The sequence below is a fragment of the Eulemur rufifrons genome, chromosome 15 (assembly GCF_041146395.1).
Source record: "Eulemur rufifrons isolate Redbay chromosome 15, OSU_ERuf_1, whole genome shotgun sequence".
Lineage (NCBI taxonomy): Eukaryota > Metazoa > Chordata > Mammalia > Primates > Lemuridae > Eulemur > Eulemur rufifrons.
The window spans coordinates 84,861,963-84,887,101 of NC_090997.1; the positions used below are offsets into that span (position 1 = coordinate 84,861,963).

Here is a 25,139-nt window from a genome sequence, read left to right on the forward strand (position 1 = left end):
CAGACCTTACCACTGACGTTGGGAAAGCATCTCAATGTAGTTGTCTTTGGTTTCCTTTTTCAGAATGGGAATATTTACATTCTCATATATGTGTAATTCTTGGAAGGAAATTTTAGTGTTGAATATATTTTGTGTTAATAGAGCATTGCCTGATTACAAGGTAGGACTGATTTATTTTATTGTTATGTCCCTAGCACCTGGGATGTGGATATGCTAAATAAATGTTTACAGATGCCAGTTAATTTAAATCATGTGAAAAATTATTATAACTTTTGGTCATGCTTTGACTATAAAAGCTTGCAAACAATTGTATTTTAATATGGTTTTCAATTTAATTTTTTTTGAAGTAGTCATTAAAAAACTGAATTTAAGGTGGAAAGCCCTGTTTGGATGAGAAATATTTTCCAAGGAGAAACCTTCCTGTTCTATTGTGTTTAAGTCAGTACTGACTAGATTGAGACTGTTAACTATTTTTAACAAATTACAAACCATCATATTGGTATCCTGAAGTGACAAATAGGTCGGACATGGTGGCTTATTCTTGTAATCCCAGCATTTTGGAAGGCTGAGGCGGGAGAATCACTTGCAGCCAAGAGTTCAAGACCAGCCTGGGCAATGCAGTGAAACCTCGTCTCTACAGTCAATCAATCAATTAATAAATAGTGACATCTGAACATTTTTATTTTTTTCTACAATTGTAGTATGCAGTATATTGATAAATTTCTGAGCTTTCATATACCTCAGAGTTAAGATACATATTTATATGTATGAAGCAACAACTCCCAAGTTTGTTGATATATTAGTTTTCTTATATGTACCAAAGAGTTTTTCTATTTAATTTATTTAAATTAGAAAATTCTTATGTTGATTATTGTCATACTGGAAAGATCTTTTCATGAAGTATAATTTTGTAAGCTAAATGCCAGGTAAAAAATGAAAATAATTTCCTATAAAGTGAAACAACACACATTAATTAGAAAGGAACTTGTATGACTTTTGATTTTAAATAGCTTGATTTATAACTGCAGACCACTTTCAGAATTATTTATTTCTAACATTTTTCTTTAGGAATCAAACCAAATCCATGTCTAATTCACAACCTAATGCAAGCACATGAATAAATAGATAGATCTAAAAGGAGTGAGGAATGTTAAGCCTTAGCTTAATGCAGTGTAAGTCACTGCTTTGAACTTTGAATTGTGCTGATTAGTTCCGACAGAAAATTTATGGATTTTGTCAGTTAATTTGCATTATAATTTTTTAAAAATCCTTTTGGGCAGTTTCAGTAAGGCAGCTGAATAGATTTTGTTGCATATATTTGTATTTTTTTAATGTAGATGTTGCTTTGCCTGATTTTCCGTAGCAGAAAGTCAAAAGATATTATCTGAAAATGAAAAACCAATGAATTCTGTGAGTGTATTATTTGGAAATATAGAGTAAAATATGAGAAGAAACAACTAAAAGAATTTAGAGTGATTGCCTTTGAGGTGAAAGATTGACAGGGTGCAGCAGGAAGCTACTGTTTTTTGTTATAAACCTTGTAGAATTAGTTGACTCTAATCTGTGCAATTACAGCTTTTAAGAAAAAGATAATCGAGCAGAAAACCTCAGTCTTTCCCTCTTAGTTGTTTGCACACATGGTAAGCCTGTTTATTTAGATCAGTTGGGTACTACCTGTCAGCTGGTGGTAGATTTACTCTGTTCCCAAAGAACTCAGGGATAAATAATTCAACCTTGAGGTCTGTACTGAAACCCCAACCCAGGATGTGACACCACTTAATTTTCTAATATTGAATTCTTAGAGACTCGACCATACAGAGAATTAAAAACAATAATTATTAATCTGTTTCATCTTAAATAAAATTTAGCAGAGTCCCTTATCTTTCTCCACTGTATGATTTGGGAGAGGGGTGTGCTTGTGTTGCATGTGCACATGTATGTAAAGCAGAAACCATCCTCAGCTGGCTTAAATAGAAAGGGGGAAATGTTTCTCAGAATATGGGATCCCTCAGGACCCAAGGCAGAAGTGCAGCAGGGCCCAATGAAGGTACTGAAACTGCTGTCTGCTAAGTGCCTGCTTCATTATTTGTCCTCTTCCCGAAGACGGATTTTTTTTTTTTTTCCTTTTTCCCTCAAGTCTTCATGTCCAGTCACCAGAAAAGGAACAATTATCTGGTCAGCTCTATTTCTGTTTTTTTCTGTCCATCTTTGTCAGTGTCTGTCTCCTCCCTCACCCACCCCATAATCACTCTGTTCGTCCTTTGCTGAGGGAAGAGTTGTTAAATAAAGGAGGTCATTGTAGGCAGTGTAGACATTCCACAACCTGATAGCCTGAGTGGGTTTATTCATAAATGCTTAGCTGCAGATGAGGGCATTGTGTATTTCATGGTGATATAACTAATAAACGAACAAAGCACAGGCAGACACCTGCTATAAGTTTCATGATTTTCAACATTTAGGTGTGAAGTGACATTCTAATGCAACCTTACCTGATTGCAGTATGCATCTGTACTTCTGTGAAATGTTCCTTTGCCCTAGGTAGCCATATTTTGGTGCTACAGATTGCACTTCAAATGTACATACATAGACTGTTCTTATCCCTGAGATATTGATACTGTTTCATGAGTTCTTCCAATTTTATTTCTTTTTAAGTCAAATATTTATTTGAAACTATATTGCAAAAAACTATTTCATGATCCTTTGATTTGTACCAGTAAGCAATAAACAAATCCTATAGGAGTTTTTCTCTTTTTCCTTTATCTCCTTTTATTGAGATGTGGCATCTTTAGAAAGTCATCCTGCTTCCCTGTGGGTTTCAGCCGTAAATACTCTCAGAGCAAGCCTTCCATCAGCCTAATGGTTTTCTTTAATTTGTGAAAGTACTCTAGGCTTTATGGTATGTGGTTCCTGGGCTTAATGTTTATTGTGATAAAGTGGAGTCTGCCTCTCTAAAATACTGATCTGATTAAAGTTTTAATTGCAGTGTAATTAATGTATTTTTATAGAGAAGCTTAAGTCTAGAATTTTATAATTTTTAACCTGAGAGTTTATAAATATGTGGTTTCTAGATATTAGTGATGGAGTATTCTAAAAGTCATCTTGGAAAATTGTTCAGTAATTTTTTAAAATTAATCATATATTCCTCATTTAGCAATTAGTTTTTTTCTATTTTAAAATATTAGTTTTGTTATTACAAGTTCCAAAAATGAGAAAACCTTCATATATTTGTCTAGTCATACAAATATATGAAGGTTAGCACTCAGTATTTTTGAGTTGAATGAAAGTTTAGCTCTTTACAAAATTGTTTTGCTAGCCAACAACTTCTATTTTTTAATCTCCTTCAAAAGTGATACAGATCATAAAATAATAAGCCCATGATTCCATGTGTTCTATTCAGGGAAGATTCACTGCAAAAGGATGGGAATCATACAGAAGGAGCTGATCAGTTGAGTGATACCTAAGTTAGAAAGAGACAGCAAAGTAGTTTAGAGGATGAAGTAAGTGCATATAAAAATAGTAGAAGAGAGAAAACAAAATTTCTAAACTCCTTGCCTTGGTAGTTCAGATGTATACTGGCTTGCAATTCCCTTAGGGTCTTGATTTTGAATGTAGTTTGGCTGACTAATGTATACCTGGCATGGGCTTTGGCTTATGGAATTTTTTATGTAGTTTGAGGAGTTTGAGGGAAATCTGACATGGCCCAGGCCCATTTAAACTTTCAGGATGTTAATCAAAACTGCCTGAAGAATTCCTGCCCCCTCTGTATTCAGAATTCCCTGGCATGGCCCAGGCCTAGAGAAAAGGTGAATGGCAGTATTTTTTAGTAGAAAAAGTACTGGACATGGCATCAAGAGAATGCTGTGCTTTGGGGCTGCCATTTATTAGCTACATAACCATGGATTGCTTAATTTCTTTGAGCCTATTCTCATCTCTGAAATGAGAATAATTATACCCCTTATATATTTATTTGCTCATCCATTCATGAGTGTCTGTGAATTCTTTGAGTATCCATGTGTCGGACACTTTTATACACATAAGAGAAACAAAGAAGCATAAGACACCATCCCTGAACAGGAGCTTAGGGCCTGTTAAAGGAAGATAGATCTGTAAATAAATAAATGCATGGAAGTATTATAAGTACTGTAAAAGAAGCCAGAAACATAGGAATCATTTTTTATTTCTTCTGTTCCACTAATCACCAGGTCCTGTTAATTCTCCTACTTAAATACATCTCCAGTCCATCAACCTTTCTTCATCATCACTGTCACCACCTTAAGTCCAAGATGCTGTCATCTTGTTTTGGACCATTGATCTCCCCACACTCACTCTTGAGCCCTCCAGTCTGTTCTTCTCACAGTGGTCAGAGACACCTCCAAAGGCAAAGCTGACCATGATAAGATGTTAACAGTAGGGAAACTGGCTGTTTAGGTGTCCGGGTCCCCTCTGTACTAGCTTCACAATTTTTCTGTAAATCTAAAACTTTTCTAAAAGAAAAAGTTTGTTAAAAAAATTTTAAATAAGACAAACTGACCATATGAATTTAAATTGCTGCTTAAAACCCATCAGTGGTTTGTGTTTTTTAATGTGTAAGAGAAAATTTCAAATTCTCCAATGGCCTACAAGACCTGTGTGACCTGGCCCTGCTTACCTCCTGGAACATCATTCCCTTCCCAGCCTTGGTCTCGTGGGCTTCTCAGTCGCGCAGTCAGACTCCTTGCTGGCAAGGGCAGGCTGCTCCTCTGCTCTCCACCTGCCAATTCCCCATCCTTCAGATTGCAGCTCAGTGTCACTTCCTCAGGTTGCCCTCTTACATCATCCTGCATTGCCTTTTGGGCACTTGTCAATTGTAATTTCATTTGTGTTTTGGTGGTTTTTTAAAACATACGTATCGATCCCTCTGAACTATGAGCAGGAGGAGTGCTGAGGCCATCTCTCTCTTACTTACGGTGCTTAGCACCGTACTTGACACATAGCAGGGCTCGTAAGTTGTGGGATGAATGAGTAATTAAATGAAGAAAAAAGAAATGTGAAATTTTTGCTCATTGCTCTAGAGACTACTAGACCCAAGCAATGCAAATGGAGGAGATTATAATTGTGTAGTTTGCTTAAAATTAATGTACATGTAAAGCATCGTAAAAAAGCCAAAACATTGACCCTTTCTCATAATTAGGAAAGACTCAAAGAATTAATGACTAACTTGTAAGTTGAGAACAGGAAAGAAAAAGAAAGAACTTTTTAAAATATTTTAAACCTGCTGAATTCATTTATTGGCTAAATTTCAAAAGTATTAGTATAGACATTTCAAATTTCATTGTATTAAAGTAGAAAGTAGTTTCAGCTTAAATTTTGACATAGTTTTGATGTTTTATTTAATATAATATAGTACTGCATACTTGCTTTGTTAAAGAATTGCAGAGTCAGAGGGCAAAAAGTAACTCAACCAAGATGCATTATGATATACAATTTAAATGAAAAATGTTCCTACAGTTCTGTAATATTTTTAATCACTGGAGGCCTGTCCAGTATATTTACTTCCCATGAGAGAGCTTAAATAGTCAGTGATTTCATCAGCAAAGAGACAAAAAGGCACCAAGTAGTATATATGCTGGATCAAAACAAACATTTCACTTAAAAATAATGTGCCTTATTTGACCACTTAATGATCTATTATAATAATATAGCCTGACTTCTCCTAGTAAAAAGAAGGTTATTTTATTTGTGTGATAGGTACATGAAGACCCTCGGACATGTAGCATTTATGGGACCCTAGAATCCAGGAGAAGTTTGCAAGGAGAGACCTTGCTCATTTCCTTAATTGCAAACATGAGAAAACTTGAAGAAATATTCACTTTCCTCCTGTCAGCTCCTCCTTACAATTCACTCCTTCCTGGTGGGACTTAATAGAGTTACATAAAAAAATTCTGGAAGGGTGGGTACTCATTGAACTGTTACTGGTGGTTCTCATTAGAGAGTGGGAATGGAAAAGTTATTAAAAAGCCATTAGCAATTTAAAAATAAATTATAATATGTCAACATACTGCTTGCTTTTGGTCTTCTCAGCTTATTTAACTTACATAATTTAGTGTATTTAACAATATTTTTGGTAAGATATTTTAGTGAAAATAATTTTTAAATTATGCATATTAATATTGATTTTAAAAAATTTTTCCTGACTCCTGATATCCATGAGATTAAGAAATTTCAAGCTTAGGTTCTCTCCGTTTAGCAAATTCTCTCAAGGCAAAAGCTGTCTTCATTATTCCATTTTTTTTCCTCTGTGTTCTAGTCTTCACTTAGTTTTTACCTTAGTGTTACTTTATAAAGTTTTTGTGGTGGTTGTCCTTTGTTTGTTTTTATGTTTTGTCTATGATTTTTAGTTGTTTAAAAATGTTGATCTAAGTACCTAGTCAGCTATTCTGTTGGAAGTGAATGTCTCATAATTTTTGCACCAAAATGTATAAGCTTTGCATATTACATAATTTGTATCAGAGCTGTGAAATGGTACAATAGCCAGTAGAGCTTTTATGCCATTTGATAGACTAACCCTCCCTCCACCAGAGTATCCTTAGAGTTTTAACATGCATTTTGTTTGATGAATTTTTTGCAAAATGCAGATAAATACTTGATAGTTTTTCCCAGGTTAAAATTGTGATGTTTGTGACTGTGTGGTGTAGAACTCTATGAGGCCTTGCCTGCCTATTTAGCTGTGTATTAGAGAAAATTCAAATGGACTTTTTGGATAGAATCTCAATCTTCCCTAATGTGTAACTCCCCTCATCACACTTTCGGGCCAAGTTGGGTGGCTTTACACATGTGTCTTTGTTAGTCATTTCTTTCTTTTTTAAGAGAAGGTGGTCTAGCTGTGTTGCCTATACTGGACTCAAATTCCTGGACTCAAGGATCCTCTTGCCTCAGCCTCTGGAGTAGCTGAGACTATAGGCACATGCCACTGTGCCTGGCTTAGGCATCTTAATTTTCATAAGGCTCACCTGTCTTTATCTCAGTGCAGCTTTGTGTCCTTAACTGGCCCAAAACAACAATAATAACAACAGAAACTGCATTCCAGGAACTTGTCAGAAGGGTATAAATGAATTCTTGTTGCTGTTTATTATTCTTAAAAAGTCCTGAAAGAAACCAGTTTTTATGGTTTACCTAAAGAATATTTAGCCTGTCCATTCTACTGAGATAAAATTTAAATTTCAAATTAAGTCAGACAGATAAATACCTAGATTATATCAAATTGACCTTCTCATGGAACAATTCTATGAAACTGCCCTTTAGGGTGATACCATTGACTCATAAGTAGCAGCTGGTGAAATATCTCTGTGTTTACGTAAGAGGGGTTGAAGATGTTCTTCATTATATAAGCACAGGATTTCTTGTCTAAGGAAGAATTTGCTTCTAAACTTTCCAGGAGCAATTTGGTTGTGGATGCCTAGCGTTTGGTGTCTCCCTTTTTCCTTTGGCTGCTAGAAAGCTTAGTGTCTTGAGGTCCTTCCCTGTCAAGAACATACCACTTCATGGGAGGTATTTTTATTTACCAATCTCATTGCAGCTTCTAACTTACTTTCCTACCCTTAATTTTCCTTTAACTCGTTTTTTTGCCATATTAAATGCATATTTTTAAAACCATTTTGAATAGTTTTTGGAATATAGTGGGTATATGCAAAATCATTTGATTATTGTTTCAGATAATGCAAATCACTGAATAACCATGTTTTAGAAATGAAATTACACAATTATATGTTTACTTTTGCTTTTATAAATATTATCAAGAAAATTAGGTTTCAATACTGTTCACTGTCTGTAATCCCTAAGGAACAAATATGCAGACAGTGGAGACTATTAGGGTCTCTGAGAAGGTTGTTCCCTCGTTTGTTTGAACAGGCAAATTTTCAAAAGTTAAATCACTCTCCCTAAATATTTTGTAGATTGCAGTAACCTGATAAATGACTTGTTTATTCATTGTCTCTCTAGTACCCACACAGTGGATTATCCATAGCAACAATCCTTTTCAAAACTTATTAGGGCCAACTCTGTATTTATTGGGGAAATAAAACCACCAGGTTAAACAAACTGACGGTTGGTTCTGTGTATTTACTCTTTTTCAAAGGGATCTGTTAAACCTTCAGTGTTCCATGTTGTATAGATCATTAGAGAAGCTGAATTAGGGTATGACTCTATGATTCTGAATGTACCATTTTTATAGTATGTTTAAAGTCAAATAAAAAAGGATGATGAGCAAATAAAGCTTTAGAAATAAAGTACTATTTTGTGTATTGAAAATAGGGCCAAATTCTCTGCACAGTAGAAATCAGAGCTATATTCTGGTAAATATTACCACTCCTAGTCTATAGAGGTTAAATAGAATACATAACATTGGCCCAATAAAACACATTTCTGTTTTTCTTTCCTCTAGAAATTATATTGATGTAGAATCTATAAGAAAGGCTGTGCCTCAAAAAAATATGTAGTTTCAGAATTACAGAAATTTTCATAAGAGAACAGATTTTTTTCAAAGAATTTGAATTGCTATTGAAATGTAAATTAAACCTAAGATCTTTTCATGTCATTTGTTGAGAAATTAAGTAGTATTTAAAAATCACAAAATGTTAGAGTTCATCTAACCAAGATTCTTATTTTATAGCCATGAATGCTTTTAGAAATTGCACAGTGTCTCTCATCTCAAATGTCCTTGTACAATATAAAAAAAATTTTTTTAACTAAAACTTGTTACGCTTCCATCCTATAAAGTATACTAATGGGAATACAGTAATCTTTTACAAGGGTAGATTGGTGAATAATTCTGTTTTGTTTTTTGATATAGTAGGATGAAGTGTATTTTTTCCTTATTAGATTTTTTAATGTAGATCAGTAGTGGGGCTCTGCATTTATGAATTGGTTGAGCTGGTTTTGATAAAATCTTTGCTATGTCAAATATCTTATTTTTTCTTACTATAAGTTTTTTTGGTAGTTTTAGCACTTACTTCCTTTTGTTTATCTTCATAGATTCTGGAACTTTTCAAAGCCTGACCCTCTTCTTGAAACAGTGGAGCATCACACAGAGTTTACTTGTGGTTTGGATTTAAGTCTTCAGAGCCCTACTCAGGTAATGGGTGTGACCTCATGTTTTATTCTACGTGTACAGTTCACAGCTAACTGTGTGTGGCATGTGTTGCTTTTATGAATAAAATTGTTGCCTTTAGGCAGAGCTAAGTACATTTAATTAATTAACCTGATCACTTTTGCTATATAAACTTGAGTATTTGAGCATTGAAATACTAGGGAATAAGAGGTTATCTAGAAACTTAGCATACCTCTCTCCTCTTGAAAGACTGATTTCTCTGAGAGGAAAAGAAACCTTTCCAATAGATATTGTGCCTAACATGTTGAAGGCTTTGACTAGGCCTCTCCTGGTAGAAAGAGTGACAGGGGAAAGGTTGGAGTAGGGCAGGCTTGTTCCCAGAGGTTGGTGGAAATCAGAAGCATGTGGTCCTCAACTCAGCTGTCCCACTAAGCAGTTGAGACCATGGGCAGGTCATTTCCCACTCAGGACTGTCACTCTTGTCTCTACGCCTATTTTCCTTTTGTTCGCTTGAGGACTTGAGAATAAACATTTTGGACTTCACATATTCTTCAGGGTTTTTTTGAAAGCTGTTTCTGTTTCAGATATTGTAAAGTCAGGTTAGAAACACTATAGTCTGTCGAGTGATAAGGCACTTTATAACACAGCCTATGAAAGAACCAACGTATCAATGAAACACAAAATAATATGTAGAAATTCTAGAGTATGACTAAGGAATTATGCTTTTATGATAATTTTAGAAGTTAAACAAAATGAAAATTCTACTTTACATTACTGTGTTCTTAAATTTAAATAAATACACAGATTTCATTTTAAGAATTTAAGACATAATTCTGAGTTTGAAATATTCTCATTAAAATTATATTCTCATTAATATTAGAATAATTTTAAAATGACTTAATAGCATGTAAGAAGAGAAGAAACTGAAATCGTGATGAGTGAAATGGCATTATCTTTTATGTAAATACAGTGTGCTTCAAATGAACTAGTTCCTTTTCTGAGAAATATATTTATTATAGATGATTTTTTATAAAATAATTATACCTGTTTTCTTAGTTTAAAAATGTTGTAATGTGCATATTGAAACATTGCACTACCAAACAAAGGATCCTAAGTGAATATTCATTAAATATTCATTCTTACATATTTCTGTTAACTGTACTCTGTGAGACCCAGACTAGACCTGTGGCTCCTCCATTTCCTTGGTTATGGCCGTTCCTCACCCCGGTCTGACGAATACCAAATGTTTTCTAAGTCTTCCACACATAGGCCCACCTTATTAAAAGGAACTTTGTGATCAGAGGACTTATTAATCAGATGATATACATCCTTAAGTAATAAGAGATTTTATTGTAGGGCCATATATCTTGTTTGTAGCCTGGTTACTGCCACCTTTCTCTTCCTGTTAAATAATCAAATTCCATTTGTACTAAGGAAGTAGTTGCTGGTGAGAGCAAATAAGAGTGGAGAAGCAGTCGTCTTTAAGCTCTAAATAAGCAACAGTTTCAACGGCATAATGCACCCCTGAGTTAATTCATAGTGGGACAAAATTTTGGGATTGGGGAGGACCTTACAGTACTTGGCCAGATGTGGTGGCTCATGTCTGTTGTCCCAGCACTTTGGGAGGCAGAGGCAGGAGGATTGCTTGAGGCCAGGAGTTCAAGACCAGTCTGGGCAACATAGTGAGACCCCATCTCTACAAAAAATAAAAAAGTTAATTAGCTGAGCGTGGTGGCTTGCACCTATAGTCCCAGCTACTCAGGAGGTTAAGGCAGGAGGATTGCTTGAACCCAGGAGTTCGAGGCTGTAGTGAGCTATGATCACACCACCACACTCCAGCGTGGACGACAGAGTAAGACCTCATCTCTTGGAAAAAGAAATAAGAGTACTTCCTCTCATTCATTTATTCTTTCCACAAATACTTTCATATGCCAGGTCTTGTGCTAGGTATAGGGGATTCAGTGGGGAACAAAAATAAACATGGCCCCTGTCTTCATAAAGCATTTAGTCCAGTGTTACAGCACATCATCTCACAATGCAGATAAATGGACAGCTGTAAAAACTTCTATGAAGAAGTGCATTGTGTCCCAAGAGTTCATCATCTGATAGGTGTTTGACCTATTTAAGCGATCCGTAAGGAAGTGAGGCTCATCTGAGACCTGATGAATGAGCAGGTAGTACAGTGTGAAGTGAGAGAAGGAAGATCCTGAACAGGCAGAGGTAACAATGGTATGCCAAGACCCTGTGACAGGAGGGAGCATGGCCGGTGCTTGAGGGAAAGAATTTATTTCTTCCTTAGTTATGATTTATTGCTCAACATCAGAATTTTTTAAATATATGTTTATTTACTTGTTCTGTTTTTAAAAATTGAGTATTGAGATTATTAACTGAATTTTATGTTTCTCCCTGTATTAGTCTGCTCAGGCTAGCCATAAGAACATACCACAGAATGGAATGGATGGGCATAGGCAACAGAAATTTATTTTCTCATACTTCTGGAGGCTAGAAATCTCAGATCAAGGTCCAACAGGGTTGGTTTCTGGTGAGAGCTCTCTCCCTGGCTTGTAGATGAAGGCCTTCTTGCTGGGTCTTTACATGGCAGATAGAGAGAATTCTGGTGTCCCTTCTTATAAGGACACTAATCCTTTCGGATCTGGGCCCCACCCATATGACCTCATTTAACCTTAACCGTCTCCTTATACGCCCTGTTTCCAAATACAGTCACATTGGGGGTTAGGGATTCAACATAAGAATTTTTAGAGAGACACAATTAACTCTATAGCATTCCATATTTTTCAATGTTAGTTTTTCTTTATATAATTTTTGCTATGTGTTACAGGTCATTTAATAAATGAAGTATTGCAGAGTTTTTATTATTAAATGTATCTTTTATTACTTAATATATTTTTAATCTTTTAAAAGTATTATTACATAGTGACTATTTCTCTTAATGTTTTTTTGGTTTTTGTTTTTTTGCTTTTTAAGAGACCGGGTCTCACTCTGTCACCCATGCTGGCTGGAGTGCAGTGGTGCAATCATAGCTCACTATAACCTTGAACTCCTGGGCTCAAGCAATTCTCCTGCCTCAGTCTCCCATGCCCAGCTAATTTTTAAATTTTTTTTTTTTTTTTTTTTTTTAGAGTCAGGGTCTTTCTACATAGCCTAGGCTGGTCTCAAACTCCTGGGCTCAAGCAATCCTCCCGCCTCAGCCTCCCAAAGTGCTGGGATTACAGGCATGAGCTACCGTGCCAGGCTTTAATACTTTTTCAACATTCATTGATTCACTTTTTCATTCTGTCGTATTTATGGAGCATCTACTGCAACTGGGTAGGGCAGGTAATTACAGTATAGTATAATGAATTCTAAAATAGAGGGAAGCAAAGGATGCTTTGGGGAAATATTCATTCATTTAATAAATATTTGTCAAGTGCATACTAAGTGCTGAGCATTGTCTTAGACACTTAGGGAAAAACCAGCAAACAAAACAGACTAGATTCCTGCTCTCATGGAGCTTACATAGTGTGACAGAAATATAAAAACAAATAAATAAGATGATTTCATGTACAGGTAGTAGGAAGTGTTATTCAGAACTGGGGCAGTTTGTTAGAGAATGATAGGAGAGGGGATATTTTTGTTTGAATGATCTGTCAAAGGCTCTCTGAGAAAGTGAAATTTGAGCTGATAACTGACTAATGAAATGGAGCCAGCATCCAAAAATTTAAGGGAAGAATGTTTTTCACAGAGGTAACAGTAGATGTCAAGTCCTTGAGATGATAATAAGTTTGGTATGATTAAGGGACAGGAAGAAGTTCATTGTGGCTGAAGCCTAGAGAATGAGGGGGAGAGTGATAGAAACTAGGTCAGGGTCAGGGTCAGATTACGAAGGGCCTTGTAGACCATACTATGTTTGATTTTCACTGTAGTTGTAAAATTAATTACACAATTAATTAAAACCTGATTTTTCTCTTTAAAAGACCATTCTGGTAGCTGTGGAAGGATATAGGTAAGAGTAGAAGCTAGGAGGCCAGTTTGGAGCCTCTTGAAGTAATCGAGGCAAAGGAAGACGGTGACTTTATTAAAGTAGAGTCCTAGAGATGGAAAGACAGAATGATTCAGAATATATTAGGTCGAACTCTATGAAATTGCTGGAATTTTCATATGGTTCAATCTAGCATTTTGAAGATAGCAACACTAGAATTTAGTGATGGATTGAAAATGGGCTATGAAAGAAACAAAAGAGTCAAATTTTGCTTCTAGTATTTGGACCTAGGCGACAAGGTGGACGATGGTTTAATTTACCGAGGTGGGGGAAGAGGTGGTTTGAGACAGGAACAATCAAAAGTTATGTTTGCGATATCTCCTGTTAAACATGTAAATGGAGATGTCTAGTAGGCAGTTAGATACAGGCTTGTCCACTTTAGGGGACAGTTTATATGCAAAAGTAAAGTATGACAGCAATAGAATACGGAAAGTGAAGGAAAAATCGGAAATATTGTTGACTCATGAACAACACGGGGTAGAGGTGCTAGCCCCCCAAGCACAGTTGAAAAGCCACATATAACCTGTGATCCCCAAAGACTTAACTACTAATAGCCTACTGTTGACCAGTAGCCTTACTGATAACATAAACTGTCAATTAACACATATTTTTATATGTATTATATGCCATATTCTTGCAATAAAGTAAGCTAGAGAAAAGAAAATGTTATTAGGAAAATCATAAGGAAGAGAAAATATATTTACTGTTCATTAAGTAGAAGAGGATCATCATAAAAGTCTTTAGCCTCGTCATGTGCAGTCTCAGTCTGAATAGGCTGAGGAGGAGGAAGAGGAGGGGTTGGTCTTGTTTTCTCAGGTGGCAGAGGCAGAGGAGGTGGAAGGGGGAACAGGAGAGGCAAACACACTTGGCTTAACTTTTATTGAAAAAAATCCACATGTAAGTGGATGTGTGCAGCTCAAACACATGTTGTTCAAGGGTCAATTGTGTACTGTTAAAAAGTTCTTATTACCACATGTTAAGTAATATAGTATTATTTGAGGGTAGATTGTGGTAAATTCAATGTGTATATTATAAACTTTATGGTAACCTTTAAGAAGTTTTAGAAGAAGAGGTATAATGAATAAGCCAGTAGTGGAGATGAAATGGAATTACAAAAAGTAATCAATTACCTCAACATAATAAAGACCATATATGAAAACCCCCCAGCCAAACATCACACTCAGTGGGAAAAGACTGAAAGCTTTTCCTCTAAGATTAGGAACAAGACAAGAATGTACACCTTTGCCACTTCTATTTGACATAGTACTGGAAGTTTTAGCCAGAGCAATTAGGCCAGAAAAAGAAATAAGACATAGAAATTGGCAAAGAAGTAAAATTATCTCTGTTCACAGATGACATCATCTTATACGTAGAAACCCTTTAAACCTGAGTTCACTCATGTGGGTCCAGCCATCTGGTGGGTTAACTAGAACTAGAAGGTCTTAGATGGCCTCATTCACATGCCTGTTGGGTAGGGCTGGCTGGCTTCTGCTCTGTGTGTCTCAAAGTGAGCCCAAGCTTCTTCACGTAGCAGTCACATGTTTCCAAAATGGCACAAGCAAAAGCTTCAAGGTATCCTGAGGACAAGATTTGGAAGTCACACGACATTTCTTCTTTTGCAAAGCAAGTGACAAGGCCAGCCCATATTCAAAGAGTGAGAAAAAGACGTCACCTCTTGATGGAAGAACCTGTGAAGAATTTGTAGTTGTTGGCTGGGCGCAGTGGCTCACGCCTGTAATCCTAGCACTCTGGGAGGCCGAGGTGGGCGGATTGTTTGAGCTCAGGAGTTCGAGACCAGCCTGAGCAAGAGCGAGACCCCGTCTCTACTAAAAATAGAAAGAAATTATATGGACAGCTAAAATATATATATGGAAAAATTAGCCGGGCATGGTGGCGCATGCCGGTAGTCCCAGCTACTTGGGAGGCTGAGGCAGAAGGATTGCTTGAGCCCAGGAGTTTGAGGTTGCTGTGAGCTAGGCTGACCCCACGGCACTCTAGCCTGGGCAACAGAGTAAGACTCTGTTTCAAAAAAAAAAAAAAACAGAATTTGTAGCTGTTCAAAATCTTATCACACTAACCTTTGTTGTTTCAGTTGGTGGTTTAAGTTATTTTTAACATATTATATCTATTCTTGATTCTCACAATATGTTTGTAAAGTTTACTGACTACCAGTTAATTTAATGTTATCCTTTGTTCATATTTCATTCTCTTAGAAAGTATCTTTCTCTTGTCTTAGTATCTTTCCATCTGCTTTCAGAAACCTGTTGTCTCTTGTGATCTTAGCAGCTATAGGACCTTGCTGACGTTACTTTAGTGCTCTGTGTTTTGATATATTCTCTGTCATAAAAGAGATTTATCTGAGTTCTTATATGGATAATTCTTTTTCTTTTTAGCTTCTCCCTTCTTAGAGATCTGAAAAATGAGATCCAAAGGCATTCTTATATTATACCACCTTTCTTTTTGACAGAATGTAAGATCTTATCTTTAAAGGTTTAAAACTTGACAAATAAATGTCTGGGGTTATTCTTTAAGGATAATTGCTGAGACATACTCTACGCCCTCTATTGTTAACCAGGCTGACGTTATCTTTCACTTGAGAAAATTTTGTCTTTGATTTTTTTTTCTTTCTGATCATGATTTATACAGTTCTAGCATTTTCTCTTTTCTTTCTTATCCTTATTATTTCTAAATTGGATATTCTTTTTCTGTTTTTACATTTGTGATTCTAGACCTGTAACATGATTTATATCACTGGAATTTCTGAATCAAATTATCTTTAGAATTCCTGACTTTGTGCTCTCAGTATCAATTATACTCTTTTGAATGCTCAATGATATTCAGTTTAGTATTTATAAGCTGGGTATAGGTTTACATATCTTTACACATTCCTTTTAGAGCATAGTTATTTCTCTCTTTAATCTCTTTTTAATTAGACATTATCCATTTATTCTAAGATGTCACCTCTATATGCTTAATAAAGTTTAACTTTTTTCTCATGATGAAATGTGGGAAATTACATTTAGAAGAAAGAGGAAAGATTACCCATGGTCCCCTCACTCCTGAAAGAATCTCTGTTATACCATATTATTATGTTTCTTTGCAGTCCTTTTTTATTAAAAAAAAAAAAAAGCCTTTTAATTGAAGTGTAGCATTCATATTGAAAGATGCCCATATTTCAAATGCTTAATAACAAGAAATACTTATAATAAGTAATAACCTCAATAAGTAATCAAGAAGTGATGACACTTGTATAACCACCATCCAGTTTAAGATATGGAACATTGCTGGCATTCCATAAGCTTCCTCTCAAATCTTCCTCCCACCTTCTTAATGGTAACGACTCTTCCAGTCTCTTTCTTTATGTGTGCATATTTTTCAAAGTTGTGGTTATACTATGTATATCAGTTTGCCTTCTGGGACTCACAAGATGCTTGGCAAGCATTATCTTTAATGACTGAACATCCTGATCTATGCTAGAAACATGTAGTTCCTATAAAGACTTTTCCTTAAAATATGATAGAAGTTTTGTATATTTTTGTTTTGTTTCAGTAGAAGATGCTTAGATTTGGTTCTGATTTAAACTAGTTCTTGAGATGTGTTTTTAAACGCATCTTTGGCTTTGTTGGGTTTTTCATTTAAAAAAAATAGGTAACATTTAAAAACTCGACTCAAGTTTTGGTTCAAATCTCTGCTCCCACCGTCTTTAATATCAGGTTTAAAGGTTGACAGTAGATAAAAATATTTTTAAATTCTCAATATGAGTTTGGAAAATTGGATTTTAGAAGAGGGCCAGCATTACTGGTAGTTAGGATATCTGTGTCCTGTTCACCTTTTATCTCAGGTGATATTTTCTGCATGTGTCACAGGCTAGCTGTAGAGTTGAAAAGAACATGTGCCAGAAGCATTCATTGTCCTCAGGCATTAGTCTCTGCTGTTTCCTTGTTGATGCTTCATAATTGTGTAATTTTTTAGCTTGAAATGATGTAACAAGGGCTTGTTTTCTCCCCCAGTCATGAAACATTTCCCAGGCCCCGTTCTGTAGGGTCTCAGTGCGCTCGTAGGGTGGATGGTGTTAGGCTGTGTCTGCTGACCTCTGCACTCCATAGACAGCCCTTGCCATGACAGCTTCCAGATCGTTGACACCTTAGCCTCTTCTGCCTCTGCCTCTGGGTTCCCATTCCTGAATCATCCGCTTTCCGATTCATTTTCCTTTCTCTAGACTATAGAGGATTGCTTCTAAAAACCCAGCAAACACACTGACTGGTCACACTGTAAATTGCCTTTTTAAAGAACTTCATTTGGGCTCTTGGTCCTACTCAACTTACCTTTGAAGTCTTTTTGGTTTTTTTTTTAGCCCATTCTACACAGTATCTTTTCTCAACCTTTTTTAGCATCAGTATCTGGACATTTGACCTTGTGTTCTACTTTACTGTAAAAAGAGAGTTCCCGGGAATGAGCATCTTCTTCCATCTCTGTCACCTCAAAATATTTACATTCTGTCTCTGTCTTTTCCCCTTCCTTCCAGTGGGTTCCTAATTCTCTCACTGGCTCCCTTATCCAGGTCTTTGCTTCCTCAATTATCCACTGGTGTTAGATCTTCAGTCAGTTCTTTTCTCGATTTTCAAAGCTCTCTGGGGCTTACCATCACTTGACCCCACTGCTCTGCCTCACTACCAGTAAGTGCTAGTTCTCTTCTGTTATTAAACATCTAGAATCAGCAGATTTACCTGTCACTTTTACTTTCTCAAAATCTATGCTCTCCTTTAACCCCCTGTACCTGCCTTCTTTTCATCATTTAATTGAAGTGAAGCCCAAAACAGTCACCAGTAAACTCCTGAAAACCAAGTTAGCCTGTTCTCAGACCCAATTCTTTCTTGTTTAGCCATATAATTTTGAGATTTAAAAAAATCTTCTCTGCTATTGTTTTAATGCTATCATACTGACCTCTTCTTTACCTCCTTATTAAATGTCTTCATCTCCTTTGCCAGCAGTTTCTTCCTTACCATCCTTCCAAAAGTTAGATGTTCTCCAGTATTCAATCTTAGTCCTCCTTCCTTTGTCCAACTTCCCCTTGAAGCCGTCATTTAATTCTGTGCTAACGATCCTTGCCCCATTTATCCAATTGACTTTACTGGGTGATCTGAGTGGAGGTTTTGCTTTTCCTCCAGTATTCCTAACCTGGTCAATTGCTTGCATATGGGGCCAGACTAGAAACCTGGGGAGTCCTCCTAGTTTTATCCTTCTCCATCCTCTAAATTCAGCTGGGCATCAAGTTTATGAATTCTTTCTACCTTCATTGACATAAATAAGCACTTATTTGTATCTCTGCCATGGATTATTGCAATAATCTCATAACTCGTCTCTAAGCTTTTTCCATCATCCCATTGATTCTCCTTGCTGCTTTCAGGGAGAGGTTTCCCTGAAATGTGATTTTGTTAGTCCTTTACCCGAAATATATCAGGTCCTATTAAAGGCAGGAGCAAGATGAGAATTACCACTGTCACCACTGTTAATCAACATGGTTCTAAAAATTGTAGCCAGTTATTAATAGGAGAAAACAAAGTGGAATGTAAATATTTTTAAAGGTAGATTTTATCATTTGTACTTCATGTGATTGTCAAATTGAATGATCCAAGTATATCAACTTCAAGCCTATGAAAAATGAGAGTTCAATAAGAAGAGCAGTTAAAATAAATACACGAAGTTGAATACCTTATAGATCCCAGCAATCATCAGTTAGAAAATAAAATGGGAAACATTACTTTCACATTTCAACAATGTGTGTGTGTGTGTGTGTGTGTGAGAGAGAGAGAGAGAAAGAGAGAGAGAGAATAGGATACATAGAGGAATAAAAATAAAAAATGTGCAGGATACTAAATGAAGAAAATTACATAATTTTACGAAGGGATCTTTTTTAAAAAGACTGGAATAAATGAACAGACATATCAGAATACATTTTTCTTCTTATTGCTCCCACTTTTTTAGGCTTTTGTCATCTCATACAGATACTACTATATTTGCCTCCTAACAGGTCTTTCTCGTTTTGGAATTCACGGTCCAAGTCACTCCTATGATACTTTTAAACCACTCTGACCATTAACCTCCAGCCATACTAGTTACATACCAATTTTAATTTGCAAATCAACAGTTATATTTTCATTTTTATCATGTTATCTTTGCTCAGAAGCCTTCAAGAGGAAGTCCATTCCCTTCAGGCTAGAGTCTGAACTTTAAATTTTGCTTTCAAGATTCGGTATAACCTTACTCCTTTTCAATTTCAGTTCTCACCATCTTATTTACGTAATCCTCTCTTGCAGGCCAGTTACATTTTATTGTTTCTCCATGGTTTTGCCACTGTTTCCCTTGCTTTCCTCCACCCCTGCCTATACAGAGTATTTCTACCTTTCAAAGTCCAGGATAAGTTCTTCTCTTCCTTTTCTGTTCCTTCTCTTTTTTCCTTCTTTGCTTCAGTAAATATTTTGAGTGCCAGGAGATGCATAGTGGATTAATATAAGCTACCTGATATATATGTGTGAAATAAATATTGCATGAATGAATGAATGAAAAGGATTTTTTTTTTTTTTTTAGTGTATTGGTCAGCTCTTTCTTTACTTTTGCATAAACTCCATAATGATTAACACAATAAACCATATTCTCTTTGGTAGTCACTTCCTAATTTAAGCTAGTGTAGTAAGTAAAACATGTTTCTTTCTTTAGCCCAAATTTAATATATTGCAACATAATGGGTAGGCTGCTTTTTTAGAATTTAGAGTTGACTGTTAGTGATGTTTTTTATTCTCTCTGCATCTTTCTGCCTGTTTCTCTTGTTCATTTTTGCTAAAGAAGCCCTGTGTCATACAGATAATTACAGTAGATTGAACAAGTTTCCCAAGGGCAAAAGCAATTGTCCACAAAATTGAGAGAAAAGAGTATAACGATAAATAGAAAATAGAAAACTTGTCAATAACGTAAATCTCTTAATGGTTCAGTTGGAATTCTTGGTTATTATTAACAACCATGTTAAATCATTTGAGATAAGTTACCTTATCAGTGGCATGTGTAATAAACATTTTAATAAAGTAGAGGAATTGATAAAATTAAGGAATATAAATTTTCTAAATTTCACGTGTATTTAGTATTATATTTTCATTATATTTCTTTCTCTAAAGTCTGCATTTATAGGACAGTTATTAAAGATCTATAATGTATCTTATTTAATCCACCAATGATAAATTTTGATTATAAACTCCTTACTGAATGCATATTTCTTTACTATCTTGGGGTCTGTGTAGCATCTAGTCCAGTATTTTGCACATAGGAAATTCTGAAATAGTAGTTTAATATAGTTGCTCTCTGGCATTCCATCTATGCTGTTGCCATATGTATATACCACAGCTGTATTTAGAAATTAATAGGCTACACTGATAGAAAATAAATTTTTATTCTGTTTTCAAGGATTATGTTTTAAAGAAATTGACATATTAGGCTAGTAGCAAGTAATTCATATATCTGATTAGTGGGCTTATTCGTATAACTGAGAAATATCTATTTTGTTGTATTAAAGTGAAAATGAAATAATTAAAAATAGAACTTACATGGAATCTTACCCTGTTCGTTTAATTTTTTACTATGCTATAAGATAGCAGCTTTAAAAAATAATAATGAAGAAGATCAATTCACTCTTCCAATTTTTCATTAAGTAAAGAAATATAACATTTTGACAAACCATTTTTTTTCTGTAATGTTGATAATTTTAATTCTGAGTTTTGATGAAAAGATTTGCATTTTGTTCTCAGGGGAAAGGAAATTCAGAAGGGCATAGGGATGAAATGTACCACGGTGAGGGCCTGCAAGTTAAGGAATAAATTTTCCCCTTGTATATCCTTGGGCAGAAGCCGTAGAGCCTGGAGGCTCCCACCCTTCGGCGCCCACAGGCACACTCACGCCGGGAGGGAGGAGAGGGTCAAAGGAGATATGCCTTGGCAGCCAGCCATCAAGAACCCTAGACGGGACTCAGAAAAAAGCCTCCTCTCAAAAGATTAAGAGTTTCATTAGGGGAGTTGTAATACAATTTAGTTGCCTTAAAACTAGAACTTTTAGTTCTTCATTTATTCTTATGTATCCCACTGCCTAGAGCATTTTTCTGTTCTCCATCATGCCCCTGCCCTAGAAACAACAACAACAAATGTTCTCTGGCAGACTCCTCGTTGAAGCCTCAGCTGAGATAATACTTCTTCCAGAAAGCATCCACTTTCCTCCAATTTGGTTACAGTGGCCCCTCGCCTGCTTTTCCGGGACGCCTAATTCCCCCATCGTTGTGTGTATTACTCTGCATTATGGGTGTCCCTTTATGTCCCTCTTTCCACTGGACTCAAGGTCTGTGGGGACAGAGACCAGGACGCTTGTATTTGTTGTCATAGCCTCTGCATACTTTTGATACAGAGGAGGTTCTTAATAAGTCTTTGTTGAATCAATGGATGAATATACATATATATGAATTATATTTTAGAAAGCTTTGTAATGCCAAGGAATATTTGGCTAACAGTTCCTAGGACATAAAGGAAAGCTCCTTGTGAATCTTCTCTAAATAATATTCGTGACAATCAGAAATTCAGTATATCCCCCAAATCCCATAAAACTTGTTGCTTTTACCCAAGTCTCTGACCTCATATCTGATTATCAGGTGCTCTTGATCATGTGAGGTTCTCTCTACTCAGCAAAATTTTGCAGAAAACCACAGCTCAAGCAGGGATTCATTTATTCATTTATTCAACAAATATCTATCAAAGGTTTTCTGAATACAAAATCCAAGGAATACAGATGTACAAATTTGATCGAGATACAGTCCCTGACTGCAAAAAAAAAAAAATCTGTTGTGGTTTAGTTTACATTCATATGTGAATTTTGTTAGAAAACAGAAACTGTATAACCCAGCATGCTTTCATTTTCTCTTTAGCTGTCATAAAGCACAGAGCCTAAGTTATTGTGCCAGTATTGTGGTGTGCTCAGCTCTGACGCCTAAAAGCTTTTACTCCGCTTGTTCCCTTTAGAACAGATTTTGTTTTGGGGGGGTTTTAAAAATCTTTATTTGGACCTATGGATTAATCTGTAAACTACCTCAGCCCATTTAGAACTCAACAGGGTGCAAATCTCTAGTAAATAAAAATATTATTTGCCATAGCTTAAATGATTAATAAAATTTTCTTGTGTCTTTAAGTAGAAATTCTGGATACTGGCTTATGTAGAATAGGATCAGTAAGCTACATATGCTTTGGTTTTGGAATGTTTCAGGGAAGACTCTGGTTTTTGTTTAAACGTAGTTCAGTCATGTTTCCTGTTTCTTAGTCATCCTCCCAGTTCTCTCTACCTGCCACATATTAACCTACCAGATTTGAAACTTAGATTTTAAATAAGAATGTGAAAATGTGGCAACAAGGTGTTTTCCATTATATTAGTGGCATGATAATCTCTTTTTCTTTCTCCTCAGGAAGAGAATTCTTCTTTAAGAAGAATATTTTAACCCTGCCAAATTTTGAATTGTTTTTAGTCAACAACAAAACATTTCTGCACATAAAGTAATCCCAAAGAACTCCATCTTAATTCACATGACAAAAACCCAGTTAAGAAAATTGATAGGCATTATGCTCCAACCAGAGGTTCTCTATTCTAGCTGCATATTAGAAAGTTCCCTAGATAATTGTAATGCACAGCTAGAAAATGCTCTGGATTAGTGTTTGGGGGTCAGGATTTGAGAATCTGACAAAAATTATGGATTCTCTCTCCTCTCCCCACTAAATGTATATGTATGCAATGTTGCATTTATGGACTTCCTGAGGCCCATCTGTAGACCTTGGTTTAAAGACCCCAGGCTGTGTATCAGCCTCAAGTGATGCTATATTCCTGGATGAACTGGTAAATTGATCATGATATCTGTGTATCATATTGTTTGCCTTTAATTTCATGTCCAATATTAGCAAATATTCTCAGCCTTTTTGTTTGTTTGTGTGAGATGGAGTCTCTGTTTCCTGGGCTAGGGTTCAGTGACGTCATCATAGCTCACCTGCAACCTCAGACTCCTGGGTTCAAGCGATCCTCCCGCCTTAGCCTCCCAAGTAGCTGGGACTACAGGCACATGCTACGACAACGTGGCTAATTTTTTATTTTTTGTATAGATGGAGTCTCACTATGTTGCTCAGGCTGGTATTGAATTCCTGGGCTCAAGCCATCCTCCCACTTCGGCCTTCAGCCTCTTTTTTTAGTATAATTATCTACCCCATTTTCACCATTTCATAATGTTTTCTTTTAATGAAACAGTTTTTCCGTTACTCACTATTTATGTCCTATAAGAAAGCAAGGGTTGTGTTTCATAGAAATAATGTTTACCCCATTGAGGGAAATAAACTCATATCCTGTGTGTGGCCATGTTAAATGATAATTTTCAAAATAGTAATCACTAGTCTCACATACTATGAACATATATTGAAGATTTTATTTAACTCATTTATGTAACTCATGTAAGATTTTTCCAGCTACCTCAAAGGAACCAAAGAACACACACATACAGGCAATCACTGCATGTTGAAATGAATTTACTAATAGGTTCCAAACCGGTCACTATCCACAGAGCAATAAAATATAAGGTTTGGAATCATCTATTGAGGGGGAGTCATCAGTTGCATTGCCAGAGGACAACATTTACTTGCACAGTTATTGACAGCCAAGAAATTAATCAAAACTGGAGGTTCCCTTGTGTAAATATCAGCCTTTGTAACCACGAAAGTTTGTGAAATAGAGTGCAAATACCTTTAGTCAAAATATCTCTCTTGCTACTTCATCCTTCATATTACTGCTTACATTTTTCGTTTTCTTCTTTTTATTGTGGAAAAATTGCCTTGTAGGCAACCTCAATCAATTGGACACAATCCCCGAAGTATATATTAAAAAGATAAACTAGACCCTTTATCAAAACTTTATCCCTGTGTTTTTCCTATTTAAAAATATGTTTACTAGTGAATGACCAACTGTACTCTAAATGATTAGGATTTTGCTGCCAATTGTGAATTTTTTGTTCATCTAAATATGTTTCTTCTCATTTTTGTTTTATAGGTGGCTGATTGTTCTTGGGATGAAATGATAAAGATATATGATCCTGCTTGTCTTACTGTTCCTGCTTGAAATATACTGTTCTTGTCAGAAACAGAGGATGTTGGCTAAAGAACTACATAACAGCAAATAAATAAACTGTTGAAAACATAAACATTATGCATTTATATGCTATTCAGATTTCAAATTTTTGAAATTTACCCTGGAATCAGTTTTAAGGCAGCTGATAAAGACTTTGGCTCACTCTTTACGCCTGGTACATAAGCCATATTTCTTAAAATCTTAAGGAATAATTAATGTTATGGTATATCTAATATCTATTAAAATGTAGTCTCTATTGTAAAATATATTAAAATATGAGAAATCTGTAGATTATATTGAGAGTGATATGTTTCATTTTTAACTTATTTCATTTTGATGTAAAATATAATACTGCTGTTGATAAAAATCAAAATAAACTCCATTTCTTGACCATTTATCATTTATAACATTTCCAACAAGATTGCTTTTTCTACAACATTATATATGTGAAAATACTATATATAATGTAGGTATACCTGTGGTTCAGTAACAGGTATCAGATATATCTCTAATGTAGATTTATTCATTTATTTAGTGGTTATTTATTGAGGATCTACCATTTGCCTGACACATAGACTGAATGAGATTCTCTCAACGACTTGTGCCATGCTTTAAGAACATGGAATGCTATGAGTTAAGAGCTCACGTTTTTTTACATTTATTCAAATCTTAAATATTGTACCCATGACTCTATATTCTCTCTTCCCACTTCTCTACTATCAAAAAATTTTAAAACTGTCCATTGAACAAAAAGTCTTAGGTCCTACTACAGCTTCTAGCTCTTACCCTTGAAACTAGCCATAAGTAATGCTATAAACTCTCTTAGCTACC

At 35.6% G+C, this 25,139-nt stretch overlaps 1 protein-coding gene across 1 annotated transcript in view; it reads left to right on the top strand.

Annotated features, from left to right (window-relative positions):
* PEX7 (peroxisomal biogenesis factor 7) overlaps positions 1–24,711 on the top strand; it is a 67,146-nt gene extending 42,435 nt beyond the window's left edge. The window contains exons 9-10 of the mRNA XM_069487990.1: positions 9,010–9,109; positions 24,231–24,711. Of these exons, the coding sequence (XP_069344091.1) occupies positions 9,010–9,109; positions 24,231–24,299 (169 nt within the window). The 3' untranslated portion in view covers positions 24,300–24,711. The remainder of the gene's footprint in view (positions 1–9,009; positions 9,110–24,230) is intronic.
* Positions 24,712–25,139: the final 428 nt, after the last annotated feature.